This window comes from Eschscholzia californica, unplaced genomic scaffold (genome assembly GCF_041429995.1).
Source record: "Eschscholzia californica isolate CP2 unplaced genomic scaffold, dmEscCali1.0.p SCAF_3, whole genome shotgun sequence".
Lineage (NCBI taxonomy): Eukaryota > Viridiplantae > Streptophyta > Magnoliopsida > Ranunculales > Papaveraceae > Eschscholzia > Eschscholzia californica.
This window is the reverse complement of record NW_028238420.1, coordinates 62,824,242-62,843,156: the sequence shown is the minus strand read 5'-3', so window position 1 is coordinate 62,843,156 and position 18,915 is coordinate 62,824,242. Positions and strand designations below refer to the sequence as shown.

The 18,915-nt window shown below is 36.6% G+C and overlaps 4 protein-coding genes and 1 non-coding gene across 8 annotated transcripts; 2 read left to right on the top strand and 3 right to left on the bottom strand.

Annotated features, from left to right (window-relative positions):
- The first annotated feature begins 3,276 nt into the window (after nucleotides 1–3,276).
- On the top strand, nucleotides 3,277–4,829 carry LOC147553065 (putative F-box protein At1g32420). Its single transcript, XM_086668678.1, has 2 exons — nucleotides 3,277–3,597; nucleotides 3,678–4,829. Exon 2 carries the CDS (start codon nucleotides 3,684–3,686, stop codon nucleotides 4,827–4,829), a length of 1,146 nt encoding a protein of 381 aa, XP_086524804.1. The 5' UTR covers nucleotides 3,277–3,597; nucleotides 3,678–3,683.
- Nucleotides 4,830–4,967: 138 nt separating this feature from the next.
- Nucleotides 4,968–5,038, bottom strand: TRNAG-CCC (transfer RNA glycine (anticodon CCC)). The gene has a single exon. It is a non-coding gene; the product is annotated as a tRNA-Gly (tRNA).
- A 1,673-nt stretch (nucleotides 5,039–6,711) lies between these two features.
- On the bottom strand, nucleotides 6,712–9,340 carry LOC147553063 (uncharacterized). Of its 2 annotated transcripts, none has more exons than XM_086668825.1 (3): nucleotides 8,834–9,340; nucleotides 8,256–8,554; nucleotides 6,712–6,872 (listed from the first exon to the last, which is right to left on the bottom strand). In XM_086668825.1, the coding sequence occupies exons 2-3, from the start codon at nucleotides 8,524–8,526 to the stop codon at nucleotides 6,838–6,840; spliced, it is 306 nt and encodes a 101-aa protein (XP_086524951.1). In that variant the 5' UTR covers nucleotides 8,527–8,554; nucleotides 8,834–9,340; the 3' UTR covers nucleotides 6,712–6,837. The 2 variants fall into 2 exon arrangements, with proteins under 2 accessions (XP_086524951.1, XP_086524952.1); XM_086668826.1 differs by lacking the exon at nucleotides 8,834–9,340 and adding an exon at nucleotides 8,713–8,806.
- Nucleotides 8,825–13,266, top strand: LOC147553062 (Pentatricopeptide repeat (PPR) superfamily protein). Of its 2 annotated transcripts, XM_086668819.1 has the most exons (3): nucleotides 9,049–9,670; nucleotides 9,832–12,004; nucleotides 12,868–13,266. In XM_086668819.1, exons 1-2 carry the CDS (start codon nucleotides 9,667–9,669, stop codon nucleotides 11,910–11,912), a joined length of 2,085 nt encoding a protein of 694 aa, XP_086524945.1. In that variant the 5' UTR covers nucleotides 9,049–9,666; the 3' UTR covers nucleotides 11,913–12,004; nucleotides 12,868–13,266. The 2 variants fall into 2 exon arrangements, with proteins under 2 accessions (XP_086524944.1, XP_086524945.1); XM_086668818.1 differs by having other exon boundaries at nucleotides 8,825–12,004.
- An 861-nt stretch (nucleotides 13,267–14,127) lies between these two features.
- LOC147553061 (uncharacterized) lies at nucleotides 14,128–18,599 on the bottom strand. 2 transcript variants are annotated; one of them, XM_086668824.1, is made up of 7 exons: nucleotides 18,437–18,599; nucleotides 17,810–17,915; nucleotides 16,660–16,689; nucleotides 16,029–16,130; nucleotides 15,132–15,239; nucleotides 14,725–14,779; nucleotides 14,128–14,457 (listed from the first exon to the last, which is right to left on the bottom strand). In XM_086668824.1, exons 2-7 carry the CDS (start codon nucleotides 17,908–17,910, stop codon nucleotides 14,413–14,415), a joined length of 441 nt encoding a protein of 146 aa, XP_086524950.1. In that variant the 5' UTR covers nucleotides 17,911–17,915; nucleotides 18,437–18,599; the 3' UTR covers nucleotides 14,128–14,412. The 2 variants fall into 2 exon arrangements, with proteins under 2 accessions (XP_086524950.1, XP_086524949.1); XM_086668823.1 differs by having other exon boundaries at nucleotides 18,364–18,503.
- Nucleotides 18,600–18,915: the final 316 nt, after the last annotated feature.

The window sequence follows — 18,915 nt, the reverse complement described above, 5'->3', positions numbered from 1 at the left end:
ACACGGAATAAATTTTGGTGATAAATTACTTCCACCAGACTCAATCCCAAGACATCATGGACTTAGAGGGATGTCCTACCGCTACACCAAAGGGTGGTGGATTTAGTCTACTTTTCTTTTATATCTTGAAGATGCTTCTATACAATATAATTTTTTTACCAACGTGACTACTCGAATACAATAGCCAATTTTACATCATATGACATTTGACTATGATACATCATAAATATGGAATATGCACATAATTGTTATTGTTATTGTTAAGGTCATTTAACTACTCCACCTTCCATTATTTATACCTTTAATAACATAATTTCTATGCGTCACATGTTTTCAACTCTAGTGGAGATCGGACTCGTGACCTCCTAATTTTGTGAGTGATTGTACAACTACTCCACCAAGAAGTGGTGGACCACAATGTTGTATCTTCGATTACTTACACCAGACTAGTCCAGTTCAAATAGAGCACGGTGTCCTAAAAATGTTCATATACTGGCATTAAAAAGCAGGGCAGTCCAAGCTCAAAGCGGCTGCGACATACTTGTGGGGCCTCTTAGTTGGAGTTTAACAGACTAGTCCAGTTCAAATAGATAAATATAGATCTAGATTTTTGACCAAAATCGATGTATTAGCTCAGTGGTTAGGGACTCAGTTGGGGTTTGAATCTGTTAGTAGACAAGATGGGTTATTTAATTTTGGGTTTTTTGAGCTTACCTCCTCATGACTAATTGGTAATTGAGTTTACCCCCCTCAATAATGGGTAATTGAGCTTTCCCCCTTAGACTTACTATTATCGACAAAAATACAAAGGTTGTGTTTGTTGTACATGAAATAATTGTGACTACCAAGAATAATTATTCTTCAATATGATTCCTAGTAGAGATTTCACCTTACTTTATTGTTTGATTTGCTCGGGAATATAATTAGTAAAGATTGATTTTGGTTGTAATTTGTAATTTGTAATTTTATCGTCCTATGCCAAACATGTCCTTAGTAGTTTTGCTAAAAATACTAAATTCAAGGGGGTAAGTTCAATTACCAATTACTAAAGGGGGTAAACTCAATTACCAATTAGTTTTGAGGGGGTAAGCTCAAAAAACCCTTTAATTTTTAGTATCCAAAAGAGCCCCGATTCTTAACTTGGCTTTGGGCCTGAGAATTGTTTGGACCGAGCTTGTTAAAAGAGGGGTGGACTTGGGGGTTCAAAATGATCATAATTCCTCATTTGGAGCCAACATATTTTCTTCAATAATGTAGTTTTTTTTGTTTTCGAAAAGATAGGATGTTATTTTTATAACACTGCGTGTTACAATTTTGAGAGAACGTCAAATTCTACACCCATCTTGTTTCATTCGAAGACTTAAAGGCTCCAACATTGAATAAGCTTTAAGTAAGATACGATAGGGGGAAAGACTTATTGTACTTTGTTGGACTGAATAAACCTTTCTAAACCCTTTAGTCTTAATGTTTATGAAGATATAACCAATACCAAAAAAACTGAAGAAAATTCCAAACAAAACAAATCATCTACAGTGGTAGAGAATTCCACTTAAAAAAAAAACATTTTTTTTCATAAAAAAAGAGAAGAGAGTTTTACATCATTGGTTCGATGTTTAAATGTCTTAGGCTCCTCTTCGTATGGTACTAAATATGTTTCTTTTGACATATTATCATTTTATATTTTCATCTTGGTGGTCTGAAGTGTGGAGCCATTGGGGCAAACCTCCCATAAATCAAATAATCATATGTTGAAAATCAGAAGGACAAAAAAAATGGAGTGTGAATAAGGTGATAGAAAAGTCGACATGTTCATCTCAGTCTGACGAGGTTTAAAGCATATCCAATGCAACACTCACTCTTAAGAACTTTGAGTGCCACATAACATTTTTAGAATTTTTTCTTGAAAACTCTCCAATGAAAAATTCAAATTAGATCTCTGAGATGATTTGAGGTCGTTAAATAGAAATACCGCAAGAGGACTCTCTATTTCTAGAGTGGCCTTTTGAGATATCTCTAATTGTACAACTCATCAATACTTGAGGTTGAACTAATAGAAATCAAGTCTTCGTACATTTTAAAATAACAATTTTTTTTTTTACAAAATAACCATGTCAAGTAAGTAAAAAAAGTCAATTCAGAGTTTTGCATTGGAGACACAAAAGAATTTAGGATGTCCAATTTCGCCATGTAAGAATGAGAATCTCAATTAGCAGTTGACACATCAGATGAATTAAGATTTGTTTGAGTTTTGCTTTGGAGATGCTCATATGGATTATTCTACACTGGAGATTCTCTTATGGACGCCCTACCGCAATAGGGCTAGTAATTTCCCATGAATTTTCCATTTGTTGGGTTGTTGCTCAATCACGAAACTTCATTATATTTTTTGTAATTTCCCACTAATAGAGAAACTATATCATTTAAAAAATAATTCTTCAAATATTTTTATAAAATTTCTACTGTTAAATTGAGTAGAGAAAATATGTTGTTTTCTTATTTCTAGATTTTACTTAGGGCTTAACCATTATATTGATTGAAATAACTTGTTAGCTTTCACCATAAATATTTATTAGCTCCAACAAGTCTCGATTAGTGATAAGTACGACTTCCAACACATAATTGATCAGTTTAAAATACTTTAATAATCCTTGGAAACCATTTTGAATAATCAAATTTAAGAGCTCGGGGTGGGATTTCTAGCTTCAAAGAGAATGCTTTGGTTCAAGATTATCATAGACTAAAATCTTTTAGAAAAGCAATGGCAAGTTTTATAAAAAAAATAAGAGGAAAACAAACGAAATTGAACCCTGAAAGAGTAGTTTATGTTCACCAATTCATTGAAATATAACATTTTTGTTCTAGCCCATGGAATTTTGGGGTTGAGAAGTAATGGACTCATGACATCAACCTTAGACATACAGGTAACACCGGTCTTGTTATCAATCGTTATCTTTCAGATGTAGCTCTGTTGCCATCATAGAAAACACAAGACATATTCTTGAGTTTATATAAAGTCCATGCAAAGATATCTACATACAAAAGAAAAGAAGGAATTCAAGACAAACTTAACAAAATAATGAAGATTTTTGCCTCGTTACAAGTGTTGTTGTTTAAAAGGACGACACGGACCTGTACAGGCCGGGCCTAGCCAACCTGGATTCCTCGGCACCCAGTACGTAGTGGGTGTTAATAGGCATCCGACGTGAACAACAATTCCTTATGGTGCCTTTAGCGGCTCCCAAATTATTAATGAAAGCATCTCCAACGCGGGCTTAGCTGAGGCCAAAAATTCAAATTTTTGGCCTCATCCAGGCCATCCGACGGTAGTCGGCTGGGGCGGAGGTCCCAACGGCAGTCGGCTGGGGTTGGAGCTGAATTTTTTGAGGCTGAGCAGAGGTTAAAAATTTTGGGTGAAAAAGTAGTTTTTTCGACCTAAGACAGACTGGCGTCGGAGTTGCTGTGAGACGGGTTTGGAAAAGAGTAGCCCATCCCAAACTTTACATTCGCCCGCATCATATCTTTTAAACGGCTCTCAGAGCTAGCAGTCCGTCGCCGACAGGTAGAGGTGGCACAAACTCTGTTGAACGATCTCTCAAGGTTATTAATTTTCTGTACATCCTTTTTCCAGATCTCTCTAGGGTTTATTGGGTATTTAATTAACTATTGAAAACGATCAGGCAATAATGGCTAACAGAAAGGAGAGAGGGTTCAATACTAGGAAGAAACCATCAGCTACTGCTGCTGCTGTTCTTAATCCCAATAAGGAGGTGATAAAGAAGAAGAAGAAGAAGAAGAATACTTTCATCAAATCAAAGTTTCCTTGTTTTGCTGGTACTACTAGTAAAAAAAAAACAAGTCACACTTGGAAGAAGAATGGCAGCAGCAACAACAGAGGAGGTAACCCTATTACTTATAAGCCAACAATTGATGATGATAATCGCTCTATTCTGAATACTACTACTAGTACTAGTAATAGTGTTGTTATTCATGATGATAATTTGTTGGTATTTGAGATACTAACCAGACTCCAAGTGAAATCCCTTGTCAGGTTTAAAAGTGTTTGTCGTAATTGGTATCCCTTAATTCAAAATAATCATCACTTTATTGATTCACACCTCTCCCTCTCCAAAACACGCCCTCGTCTACTTATCATTCTTCCTATACTACGACTGAGAAGAAACAGGAACCTGGGTCGTAATCGTATTGTTACATGCTATCCGCCTCGTCACAAAAGCGTGTTCATTACAGCTGCTCTTGATATGTTTTCTCAAGACAAACAAATCACCATTAAACTAGGGTTTGACACAATAAGGAAGGGAGGTTCGCCCTATTACCATGAGATTTCAAAACCTGTAAACGGCTTGATATGTTTCATTGACACACCACCAGAATGTTCTGTTCGTGTATACAACGTAAGTACTCGACAACTATCACCATGGTTTCACTCCGAATTGTTAAACCAAAAAGAACAGATATTATACGACGAGCTTGACAGTCCTCGCTCCAAATATAAATATCGAGTTGCAAACAGATACTACGGATTTGGTTTTGATCCTGCTACTAATGTGCACAAATTGGTTTGTCTCTACAGATGTTATGCTGATGTTCACACCCGTTTTACTATTTGTGAGGTTTTGATCATAGGGGGCCGCCATGGTAATAAATGGAGAATAATTGAACTCCCATCACCGTATGAAGTATCAGATGAATCTATTTATGTGAATGGTGTAATTTATTGGAGTATGTCTTCGCATCCTTATGCATTAGTGGCATTTGATGTGGGCAGCGACAAGTTTAGAACAATCACAGTCTCTGAATCCAGGGAATAGAACCATAAACCAGCTCTTTTGTTCTTCAATGGTTTTCAGTTCTTGGGGTTTCTCACATATTAAAAATCTCATGTGGGTAATATATGTGATAATAAGGGTAATATATATATGTTAATGTAAAAAAAGAAAAGGTAAAAATGCGCATCCAGGGAATCGAACCCTGGTCAGTACCGTGGGAGGGTACTATGATACCACTACACCAGATGCGCTTTGGTGTTTACGATAAGTACATAAAGATTAAATAACGATCAAGCACAACCACTTCTTTTTTGTAATGAATTTTCTGTTTGATGTTGAATTATAGATGTATCTTTTTGTTGAAAAATTATAGATGTATTCTTAATTTATAGTGGTTCAACAATTAGATAACCAACCCTTTTGGATTGAATAGTGGTTAACTTTAAAATAACATGGACCGAACTACCATCGATATTTGAGGTATTCCAGAGTTGGCCTTAGCAAAAAAAAAAAAAAGAGTGCATATGGGACTTCCTTGTTTATTATCAACCACCCTTTGAAATGTGGAATCGATTAAACTCTAAAAATTGTCATGAAAATACAAACCCTGCCCCTTTTTTAGATCCTTGGTTATAAAAAATTGATTTCCATTTGTCAACAGTTGGTAGCCCAAGTGGTTCCAAGGTGTTGACATAAACTCCAGAAATCCCTGGAGGTCCTAGGTTCGAATCCCAGAGAAGGTGGAATCTTTGGTTATTTGAATTGGGATTATTAGGGTGTAAATAATGTTGTTGGGCTTTAGGCCATGTCTTGTTGGGCTATAGGCCCGGTTCTGTTAGTGTTTGAGTGGGCGGTTATCGAGCTTATCACATCTATGATGTATCAAGTGCCAAATGTAACGACATACGTAGATCGTAGATCGTAGTCGACTTCCAAAAAAACAAATTGATTTCCATTTGTTTAGGAAACCAACACCTCCTCCCCTCTGTGGGTGGGAATCCCCATTTGCAAGATTTCTAATTTCTTGATCCTTTTCATTGAAGAAGAGAGAAAAAAAGAAGAAATTAAGATGGATAATTCGAGCTTCATTTCGTGTGAAAAACTGGATCAAGTGATGAATTGGGTTGGAATAAGCCTGGCTTCAACCTTTTTTGCTTCGTTAGAGAGGTGCTCTTGCATTAATCTTAGCACCTCCGATCTTGAGGACGACGAAGAAGAAGCAAATGATCGTCCTCTCATGCACACCAAACCCATATTTTTTAGTGACACCGATGTCATCGATGTCACCAAACTCCCCATATAATCGGCACCTTCATCATTTTTGTGAAACGACGACCAACTACCCCATTTTCTTATATCGTGTTCATATTATTTTGATTTCTTGTCCATGGTAGAGTAAATTGTGTGGTGAATATTTTTATACGTTTAATGGGTTCCTTAGTTTGTTTCTTTTTTAATATAAATTGGGATGCCATCATTGTTTATGATGTTTGAAACTACGAATATTGGAAGTCCTTTTTCTTCTTGCCTTAGTTTTGGGGTTTGTAGATGGGGAAATTGATGGGCATATGTTGTTTCCATATGCAAAAGTCTTCTGTTCTTCGTTTTTATTATGTCTAATGCCTTTCAACTTCCTAAAATTTTGAGAATACTTTTTGTTAGTCAATCTTTGTTATTGTGACTCCAATGTCATTTTCTTCTTAAGGAATTTAGTCATCAACAAAAGGCCAATGATCGTCATAACCCATTTCCCCAATGACTTTGTGTTCTTATTTGCTCATTGCTGAAATACGTAAAAGGTGGTTAATGTCGCTAAATTTTTTTTTGTGTGAAATGATGATCCAACCCGACTTTCTAAGTCGTTTGGTGGATAAAATGATGTATAATGTCCAAAAAGAAATTCAGATTATTTCTGCACACTATATGAGACGATTGAAACCTCATTAGAAATTGGTTGGTACAATATTCCCAAACAATAACACAAAACAAAACATTTAGACCTTTTTGTTGTGGAGTAAATGCATCGAAGACTCTCAGTGATCTTCCACGACTATTTTTCCAGCTCCCAAAGAACGCCTCCGTCCTCTGCAATTCAAACAAAAATTGATTAGATTCAAACTAATAGTTTAATAGGAACCTATGCATCAGAGTCTTATAGGAATTAACCCGACAAGAGAGCAAATTTCACCATTTAGTGAAATTTGAATATATCCGACTAAACTAAATTGATCAGCTTCATCTACTATTGTTCCAACATTGCGGAAGACATACAAGTGAATAACCCAAAGTTCGGATACAAAGACATGTGATATCTACGACCATAGAGAACCAAAATATGGGTAGTCTGCTCAGTCAATCAGGCAAATGCTTCTCTGTGGTTTCACTTAGAACTGACTTTGATCGCCTTGACCACATACTCAACTATTATTGAAAATCTCGTTGTTTTAAAATCAATGACACGGATTGTGCCTGCTCCGAGTAAAACTCTGAGTAATTGTAGCACTTCCCATGATCTAAACATTACAACATTGGATATCTATGACCATAGAGAATTGAAAATATATGTTTTCTTCTAAGTCTATTCCATATCCAAGGGAAATTCTGCTTCGCTACAAAGTTTCATTCGGAGGTTGACGTGGATCATCCTAATCACATACTCCAGTCAACTATTTTCGGAAGATCTCAGATTTCTAAAATCGGAGGATGGATTATGTCATAAAAGCTCTGAGTAAAATTCCAAGTAACTGTAACACTTCCCATTATATAAACCTTACCGCATTGGATCACAAAAAAGAAATTGATATCAGTAGGAAGATGGACTTAACTAAACACATTGTTTGCAGGATAATTCTATAGCAACCAGATCATAGATAAAGAAAAGTTGTTTCATGTGAATGAACAGATGTAGAGAGACATAAAGGACCATAGAAACTTAAATAACAAACAAAAATTTACTAGGTATAAATTAACAAATATTGATCTGTTCTAAATAGTGAAACTTTTTTCTTTGTAGAGGTCACCAGACTTTATAAGAGAGTGTAGACCTAGAACAGAGAACGCCTCGAACCCTTGACCTAAGAAACAAAGTTGTGAAAACTCCAGCCACGGGTGGCTGGTGTTAGAGCCCATTGGGTATGTAAACCAGCTTGTAAGGAAAGGGTTGTCCAAGATTTATTTACTTTGCAAATTGTAATGCCTAGGCGATGTAGGTAATGCTCCAAGTCTGGGGTCGGTCGACATTCCTCCTCCATGCAAGGATAAGGTTACTAAGTCCCTACCTAACCCTGAGTCACTAGCTCTGATACCATGTTAGAATCCAACGGGCTTAACTCTCCCTAAAAGCCGGATCACAAGTAAAGAACTGCCCAAGACTAATCTATTTCGCAAATTCTAATGGCTAGGCAATGTGGTATAATGCTAATAGTTGGCACCATATAGACAGTTTCAGTTCAACAAGAGAGAAAATACCTGCAATTTTCTTGTTAATCCAAACTTCTATAAGCATACCAGCTCCAACTCCAGCAGCAATACATGTTCCGTAAAATGCAATCGAAAAGGGTAGTGATCTCCTTGGTAGGAAATAATATTCAGGGACTTGCCTAATTTTTTTCGGAAGTCGCTTCTTTGTTATAGGTCCAGCAGACATACCAGTACTACTACTACTTGAATTACTTACTTCCCCACCTACATTTTTCCAGTCAACCCCTTTCAACAAATCTTTCGTTTCCTCCGTACCCATTATCGAACAACTAATCTAGGGTTTTAATCTGAAAAAGAAATGGGAGAAAATCATGAATTGAGTCTCTGTAGTGACCTATAGAAAACTTATAGCAATTAAGTTAGCTAGAGAACTCGAAAACCCTAAAAAATGTGAACTTGATATTGATTAAGAGAATCCAACAAAGGAAAAGAGTAGAGAAATAACCAGATGTTTGGAACATGAGACACTACGTCAATTGGTAGAAATCCAAAACCCTAGGTTATTCGAAATCTTAGCAGCAAGAGAAAAAAAAATTGGGGATGACGAAGAAGGAAAAACAACTTACCGAGAGAAGATGATGCCCTAATCGAATTGGTTCAAGATCAAAAGAACAAGCCAGAGAAAGAGAGCAATTTAAGATTTTAGGTAAGGTCCCTAAAGTTTACCCGTTATCTACCTTCCGGTCCTATACTATAATGTGATCTAGACCGTTGGGTGATATCAACGGTTAAAATTAAACCCCTCTTTCCACAAATCGAATCTGAAAGAATTGACTTGTCATTTTGCCCTAAACCGGATCGAGCGCCCCTCTCCTTTCTTTCTTTCTTCTTCTTTTCGTTCTAATTCTATCAAGTTGACGAAACCTGACGAAACTCGTCAGGTTTTCTTAGTAAAGTAAGATCTTGATACGATGAAAGCCGTTTGAGTTCTAGGGTTTACGCATTTATGAGAAAGTAGTAGTGTTTGAATTCTAGGGTTTACTAATTTATGCTAAATTATTGGTGGTGAAGAAGATAGAGATGTTATCAAGATGTGCAGCAGTTAGGGTTTTACTATCATCACCAATCAGTGTGAAGAGATTCATCATTTGTTCTTCCTTTTCTACTTTCAATTATTTAGTTCCACCAACAGCACCACCTGAATGTTTTAGTGATTTTAACTCAAAGGAAGTTGCTTTATCATTCAAGGACTGGTTTAAACGCAAAAACGATACTTTAATTGATCAAATTTTTGAGATATTAGCTCCTAAAAATGACGACTTGGCTACTCGAAAAGCTTCAGAATTGGCTCTTTCTAGATTAGGATTGAAACTTTCTGAAGAATTTGTTTTGAGTGTTTTCAATCATGGGAAAGATGTATTATCTTGTTTGAAGTTCTTTGATTGGGCTGGAAGACAACATGGGTATAATCACACTCGGGCTACTTTTAATGCAATTTTCAAAATTTTATCAAGAGAAAAGCTTATGTCTTTGATGTTAGATTTCTTAGAAACTTATAAGCATCAAAAACATCTTCATAATGTTAGGTTTTATGATACTCTTGTGATGGGTTATGCTGTTGCAGGTAAACCTGATATTGCACTTCAATTGTTTGGTAAAATGCGGTTTCAGGGGATCGATTTAGATCCTTTTGTTTATCATGTATTTTTAAATGCATTAGTTGAACAAAGTTGTTTTGATGTGGTTGATGTTATTTCAGAGCAAATAACAATGAGGGGTTATGAGAATGAGATAACTACATGTATAAGAGTAAAGAATTTCTGTAAACAGAATAAATTGGAAGAAGCTGAAAAATTACTTAGGGAGGTAGAGAAAAATGGAGGTATTGTTACTGATTATATGTTGCGAGTTCTTGTTGATTCACTTTGTAAAACTAACAAGTTTGAAGAAGCTGGAAAGTTGTTGGAAGACTTTTGGCAATTGAGAAAGGTTCCAATGCCACAAACATATAATGTTTGGATTAGGGATCTTGTTCAAGCAGGAAATCTGGACGCAGCTATGAAATTTTTGCGAAATAAACAGTTCTTGGAGGGTTATATGCCTGATGTATTCCGATACAATATATTGATTTGTAGGCTATTGAGGGAAAACAGGCTTCAAGAAGTTTGTGATTTGTTGATGGAGATGAGGGAAGTGAAAATTTCCCCTGATAAGGTTACTATGAATGCCTCTTTATGCTTCTTTTGTAAGGCGGGAATGGTTGACGTTGCACTTGAGTTGTATAATTCGAGATCGGAGTTTGATTTGTCTTTAAATAGTTTGGCTTACAATTATCTTATTAATACGCTTTGTGGGGACGGTAGTGTCGATGAGGCATATACGGTTTTAAGAGATTCTATCGAAAAGGGTTATTTTCCGGGGAAGAAGACCTTTGATATTCTTGCTGATGCTTTGTGCAGGGAAGGAAAACTGGATAAGATGAAAGAATTGATTATTATTGCCATTGAACAGAATGTTACGCCTAGTGATTCTGTTTGTTTTAAATTTATCTCAGCTCTGTGCAAGGCAAGTAGGGTGGAAGATGGTTATTTGATACATGGGGAACTGAGTAGAATTAGTAAGACAACCCATAGGTCAACATACATCGATTTGATACGTGGGTTTAACAGGTCAAAACGCGGGGATATGGCTTCTAGGCTTCTAATTGAAATGCAAGAAAATGGTCATACTCCTACTAGGAGTTTGTATAGAGCTGTTATTAATGCAGTATGTAATTCGGATAATGCTGAACACGAATTCGTAAACCTATTAGAGATACAGTTATCTCGGAATGCAGCTGACTTTCAGGTTTACAATTTCTTCATTGATGGAGCTGGGCATGCAAGAAGGCCCGAGCTTGCAAGGGAAGTGCTTGAGAGGATGAAAAGAAGAGGGGTTGAGGTTCATTTGGGTACCAAAGTTCTTATGCTTCAGAGCTGTCTAAAGAGTGAGAGAATTTCTGATGCTTTGGATTTATTTGGTACGTGGAAGAAAGAGAATACAGGGAGGAAACTTTACGACGTTATGGTAGTTGGTCTCTGCCAAGTCAATAAGCCAGATTTTGCAGAGGAATTATTGGCGGAGGTGAAAGAGAAAGGACTAATTCCTAGTCTTCAATGCTACGAGGAGCTTGTACGCACATATTGTGTAACTAAGAAATATGATAAAGTGGTAGAGGTTGTTCAGGACTTGGAAGCCTCTGGTCGTCAAGCTTCTTCCTTCATTGGGAATGTACTTCTATATCATTCTATAGCAGATCGACAACTTTATCAAACTTGGACTCGAGTTGGAGCTTTGACTGGAGAAACATCTCAGTCTTGCACTTTGACTCTTGGGCAACTAGTAGGTTTGTTTTCTGGTGGAATCAGAGTGGACCAACATCTTGAGAATTTGGACGAAGTGATCGAGCAATGCTTTCCTCCTAACATCTTTACGTACAATATGTTGTTGAGAAGACTAACTGTCGTCCAGACAATGGACTATGCGTGCAAGTTATTTTATAAGATGTGCAGAAAAGGGTTTCAACCCAATCGTTGGACTTATGATATTATCGTACATGGGTTTTGTAAACATGGTATGAGAGGGGAGGCTCATAGATGGGTTAATGAAATGCGCAAGCAAGGGTTTCAGCTCACTGAAAGTACTCAACAACTCATACCAACATAACCAACAGAATGTGATTTAGATAAGATCCTCACCAAGTTTATGGTCATCGTTCCTTGTTGCTTCATCCTGCTCATAATGTTCCGAAGAAGCAGGTAATTACAGTCAAATTTTTTTGACACCTTAGTTTTGTCTTCATATTGTTCTTTGGAGCATTTTGAAATAAGAGTGTTACTTACAACTGTGGTTAAGAAATTGTTTCTTCCACTGTTTGGAGTTCAAATTTGCCTATTTCTTTGTATTCTGTATCAAGGTTTATTTCTCACAATTCGATACATTTACCACCTCTGAAACGTCGAGTCAAGTGACTGATGATTTGCCGTATATGTGCCTCTCGGAAATCTATTAACCCTAAATTTATACATAATTGACCACTCTTGTTATGTCATTTGACGGACAAAATATGTACGAGTTAATTATAAGATCACAAGAATAATAGCAGAATAAACTTGTAAAGATGGTGAGTTTAATTTTATTCAAAAGATTATCAATATCATGATAATGATTAATGAGTGTCAATGTATTCAGCGCTTTGGTTATCTCAGTATCTAGATTGTGTATTTAGGATAAGTTAGATGCATTTTTAAACTAGAAGAGTATAAAATTATAATCCCGAATTCTGGATCTTCAACACTAATCATCTCAGAGACAAAATTTTATCGGTACTGCTAGTGTTAGGAGTTTATTTGTAAATAGAGCTATCTTGCGTTCTTCATTATATAATATGTGACATGGAGGTTAGAAAGAACTACGAAAGAAATGTGCAATGTGGTAAAGATTCGTAAACGTGCTCCCATATGAATTTGGTTGCTTGATGCAAAGACAGTTCTTAGTAGATCTTATGATCATCTTTATACATGTTGAATCTCTTAAATACTATTGTGTTGGTCCATGTCCACTTACAACCCCTTAAGTTGAATAAGGACATTCTTTATCATCTCATTTGGAGAAATTGTAGGTTGCGAGCTACCTCAGTTGTCCATATGATGTACACCGAAGAGATCGGCAGAACTCTATATCGGGAGGAGCGCCCAGCAATGAGAGACCCGACTTGGAGACGAGCAATGGAAGGCTGAGCTTCAGTAGTTGAAGCTTTCTGTCAAACTCTCGAGAAAGATTTGCAGGTGTCAAGTATGGATCTCCTCAAATTTTTGCTGTGGGTTCCCAGATCACAAATTGGGATGCTTAAGACGATTCTTGTTATTTCTCATATTTATCGAAGTAATCAAATAATCGTTAATTGCAGTGATTATTCATCTAATTTTTGTTGTTTTGTTCACTATTTGTATGAAATGCTCAAATACTATGATCCTGCTTTGTCTTCTAATAATCTTGAATAAAACTTTCTCTTTACTTCCACTGTGTCAATAAACATTTCTGAACTTTGACAACCCTCCCTGTGCAATATTCATTTTTATCTATTAGTGATGGTCTTTTTTTTTTGTTTCAACAAAGTTTTCCAGCAAATGAAAAAGTATTTTACTTGTTTTTTTGTTGAAAGGAAAAACCCGAAAAGGTATTGTACTTGATCACACATCGTTTGATTATATAGTGCCCATGTGAAAACCTGAATCGGGTGAATCGAATGAACCAAAATCAAATTGAATTAGTGGCTTAGACGAGTGACAAAGATAGTCTGAAATCTTATTCGAGGTCTGAAAAATATCTTAATTCAACGTTATTTTATGTCAGGTCTAACACTTTAGTGACGCTCCCTCGACACTTTGTGACGTTCTTGCCACTTTGACGTACTTGCCACTTTTGTGACGTTCTTTCCTCTTTTGTGACGTTTTTGCCACTTTCGTGACGTTCCCGCCACTTGGACGTCCGCACCACTTTCTTGACACTTTTGCGACGTTCCTGCCAGTTTTGTGACGTTCTTCCCACTTTTGTGACGTTCTTCCCACTTTTGTGACGTTCTTCCTACTTTTGTGATTCTTGCCACTTTTGTGACGTTCTCGCCACTTTTGTGACGTTCTCGCCACTTTCGTGACGCTTTCTTGACACATTTGTGGCCCTTTCGTGACACTTTTTCTGGCCTGCTATCAATGCTTTTCGTAAATTTCATTAACGCTTTCTTCAGACATTTTTGCCTTTTACGTACACACTTGTTACGCATCCCAACATTTTGAACAATGTAACGACGCTTTCCACGACTTCTTTCCTTAACAGTTTTCTGACGTTTTAACGGAGTCCAAATATCCGTGACCCTAAAATGTGCTGAAAAGATTTGTGGCTCTAAAAGCCCACCACAATTGAATAAGATGCACAAAATTTGTTACATCCGTGTAAAATTAGACATAAACTAACATCAAGAATTCAAGATTGGTTTAGTTCTCTCTCTCCACCTCTTTTTCTCTAACTCCAATTGAATAAGCCCCCAAAAAAGGGAGAGATTCTTGTTTAACATAAGAAAAAGAGAACCGGTTTTAGAATAGCAGAGTTTGGCCTTGAAATGTTCTGTACCATCAAGCTGTGCTCCAATTTGAAATTTTCCTTCACATCAGTCTGCTGGACTTTCGAGCAGCTCACGTATACCTTCACAGACCTGCGTAAACACTCATCGTTATTAAAAAACTGAGAATACATCTTTATGTTTTCGGCGACGAGGCTTCTGTTTTGTCAATGTGGGACTACACTCACTCATGGGGTTTCTTCTTTGATTACACCCTACATATCAGTCATAACACATCACCCATTTGCCAATATGGTATGATATCCGATACCATCTACTAAAGTTTGCCTACCTCAGACTTAATAGTTAATACACAGTTTAAGCTCAATATAATGAATACAAGTACAAAAATACACTTACCAACTTGATTCGCGCTTTAATGGATGCAATTAGGTGAGTGTACTCTTCAATTTTCCTGCAATCACAAAATGACTCTACTCAGAAGTCAACCTTCACTAAGTTTCCAAAAACAAAGATCTTTCTTGTTTGAAAAAGAAACATGGATCTAGACATGTCTAACCATACTAACTCGGACAAAGAAAAGAGCATTTCCAACTAACAGTATCATGTTTATGAGTTGATTAGTTCATCAATTGATCTATAATTTTGTTCCATTTTGGACTTTATAATACATACCTTCACAATAACAGATACATTATAAGCTTTTAATTGTTGGATCATTACAATTTCACAAGTTAAATGGGTTTTCAGATAAGCAAGGGCATAAGAAATGGCAGAAAGCTAGTATGAGCAAAAGTTCTACATACTTAGCTAATCTTGCTTCCTTGACTGATATGAACTCTATAGCTTCAGACCAAGTGAACTCCACATGAAATCCAAGACCAACATCGACGAATATATGTCTTGTATCTGGCCTGTATTTGAGATGAAAAAATGGAAAAAAAATCACAACATTAAAATAGTTAGAGGATATCCAACAGATTAATTCTTGCCTTATTAGAAGCATTAGTGAAAGAGACAACAATCAACTGGATCTATGCATTTGGATCGTGAATAAATTTGAAATAAATGAGTTCACTGGGTTTATATCGAGTCAGCCAGGTTCTTGACACAACTCAGGTAAACTACTAGGTTCCCCTCACAAAGAAAACGGATAAATCGAGAGAGTGAGGCTTTCTACTTTCATTCTACAGAGAGGGAGACAAATACGTGTCCCGCCGGTATTTGACTAACTGCTTCTCGAGCAGCAATCTGAATCAGCTATTCTGCTCCATCGCTCTCTTTCTTCCCTTTCTCTCTTTCTATATTTTCTTTGTCTCTTCATAACATCAAGAAAAGTTTTGCACACATAAATATTTAACATACATGGTCGGGTTCTCCCTAATTTCTCAGGGGCACGGCTACCTCAGTACTCGACCCTACTCAAGTCAGAACCAACAAACTCAAACTACTTAATATCAGATAACTTACCTAAGGCACAAACAAGAATCCTTCCTCGCCAGACTTAAAATTAAATCATAGCGAATCGATCTGCTTAAGCCTTAAAGTCAATAACCCATGACCAGTAGTGGCCATTCGACCTTACTCGACCGAGTAATAGGTTTCACATAATTTTCTAATGGCATGCCCGATGCTTTGATACAAAAATATTAAATGAAAGCATATGCAAGATGATCAAGAGAGATGCCTGTCTGAAAACATACACATCAGCTTGCAGGTACACCTCAGAACCAAGATTGACCAACGTACGCAAGTTAGTCACCGCATTCTTTTCCAAATTCTCTATATTCCTCTTTAGATCCGAGCTTGAATATAATGCTGGAGGTTAAGAATCAACAAACAGTCTATGTATCCAAATTATCGAATAGGGCCATTAACTTTCCTTTCTAAATTAATAGAAACTGTGTAACAGTTCAAGGTTGCTTGGAGGACAATACACAGTACAGTGCTAAGTCCTCTCAGATGGCCTGGAAGATTAAAAAAATACTGCATTGCTTCCAACCTCTTTTACTAACCCAGATGAGTTGGTGGTCATATGGCTACTCAGAGAGGCAGAGTGATAACTTAAAGTAGTGAATGGTACAATATTCATCTTCCTACTCTTTTTTTTTCCTCCGTTTTAGTAGTACCTCCTACTGTTAATTCAGAAATCATGATTCCTAACGGATACAAAACTTTTTGCTGGAGAAGCAAACTGAGGTGATACGTTATGTTCATGAAATTGTAGGATTCGTTAGCTAAAAGCAGGAGAATCAAGCTATTCGCTCTGTGATTCTAATAACGTATTGTGTTAGAGGAAAATATGGAGAAAAAAATAGAATATCAAACGGATACAAAACTTTTTGCTGCTCGAAAACTTTGTCCCTGCAATATAAGCAATACAGAATTAGCTTCATGAAACAAATATCTGTTTTTCTTCAACTAAATACAAGTAATTTTGAATAAGATTTGAACAAACCAATTCTGAAATAACACGACCGAAACAGTCAACCGGCGTCATCGTAACTCCATAACTAGTGTAAAAAGAATCATGCAGTGGTCAACTTATTTAAAAATCCCAAGGCACTCAAGTGCTTGAGCTAGCACATACTGAACATGCCAGGCGTCGATGCAAATCACTGAATTATTGACTTAGTTGATCCTATTCAACTTATCATGACTCGCTCAGAAGGATAACATACTTTTCCAGATCAGACAATCTAGGCAACAGAAGTCGAATTTTTCAGGTATCAACATGGATGACAAGGAAAAATGGTACACTCATGCTTATTTATAAACGCCTAAGATCTTGACAAATAATCTCGGTTTGGCAAGGAAAAATGGTCTATGAGATGAAACTGATCAAAAAGTAATGAGGCCTTCATCTAGCTGTCCTTCTAACTGTCAGAACATATATGACTTTGAAAACCTTTGCGTTCTGAACAACTTTCCACTCATCTCTGTCAAGATTCTCTATTTTGACTTTATTTCGGGTTTCTGTAGATTTATCAGACTAAATCTTTAAACGGATAAGCTATCTAGTTCATCGAGAGATAAAATTTAAGAAGCATAGGAAAAGATATAACATAAGTAAGAAAGAAGAGATTCAGATACGTGTCTCGTCAGAGCGTCCAACTTCTGCCTATCAAACTGAACGGATAAGCGAAAAATAGGATAATGCAAGCAACCAGATTTTCATGGGAAACGGGGTACATCTATAGTAAGAAACTCTCTAAGTTCATACAGTATGCGAGTATACGACTAGGCTCGTATTAGATCGTGAAACAAGCCGTTTGTATGCGACTAGGCTCGGGTATTAGTTCGTGACACAAGCCGCTCGTTGATGTAGAGCATTCAACTTCTGACTATTTTAGTGAACATATTTCCCTACTGGGAAACTAAGATTACCACACTGTTATCATTTTCGTAGAAGTAAAATTTCAGTTCAGACCCCAATAATAGAAGTTAAAGAGATAATGGAGGAAGAGAGGACGGCAGAATATACCGTTCAGCAACAGCTCGAACAAGATCAGGCTTCAAACGGCGATCAACAAATTCTTCAAATTTCTGAATTTTTAGCTGTTTATCACTATCCATTTGACTCATGTCCCCTGCAACATACAAAAAATCAAAACAAAGTAGAAGCCTAAATTTTCATTATAGGATCTAATTGGTAAGACACCCTAAGGCCATGAGTTTGGCGAACGAGAATGGAATACGATTTTCTGAGGGAAAATATGATTCTTCGTGAATGTGGGGTGATCCTAAATAAATCCAAGGGAAGGTGGGGAAAATCAACATATGTATATAATACTACTACTCTCCCTTGCTTCTCTCTTAGAAATTTTAACAAACATGTTTTAATAAACTTCTTTGCTTGCAAAATTAACAAACAATGTCTCCTTACTACAAGTTCCGATATCTAACGACAATATACTAAAACCCTTAGAGAGAGAGAGAGAGAGAGAGAGAGAGACCAGTATCCCCAATAGAGAAGAGGGCGACTCAGAAGGTCTTCTTGTTATATAAAGATAGAGATGACAAGAGAAGTAGATATACGAAAGATGATGCTGGAAAAGCTAAAACTTTTTAGTAGAGAGAGAGAGAGAATTAGTTACAACGGACGGAGTACCTTCAATTCTATCGACGGGAGTGCCTTTGATATCACAACGACCGTCGGAGTACCCTTCAACTTTGTCGCTCTATTCAAGCTCATACAGACTAGTAATTCCTTCTAATGGGTTTATTCCATTTTGGCTCCCTAAAATTTATAATTTACCAAATATCACCCCCTCAGAGATGACCCGCTTCCAAATAACCCCTTTTTAAAAAAAATTATTAGTCATCTTTAACCATTGATTTTTGTTTCCTTTTCACCTTTCTTTAGACAAAAGAGAAAAAGAAGGGAGTACTTCTCAGACGATCTCTGTTGATGTAGGTTTCCTTTTGCCATATTTGAAAAGAAAATAACTTTTTGTTTAACTGATAAGACATTTGTCAATGTAACCACCAGTAGTGTTTTATCGGTGGTAGTGTGATGTACTTGCATAACTGGTGTAGCCTATCTAATAGCCATTCATAAAAACTCTACCATCGACCGAAACCCTAATA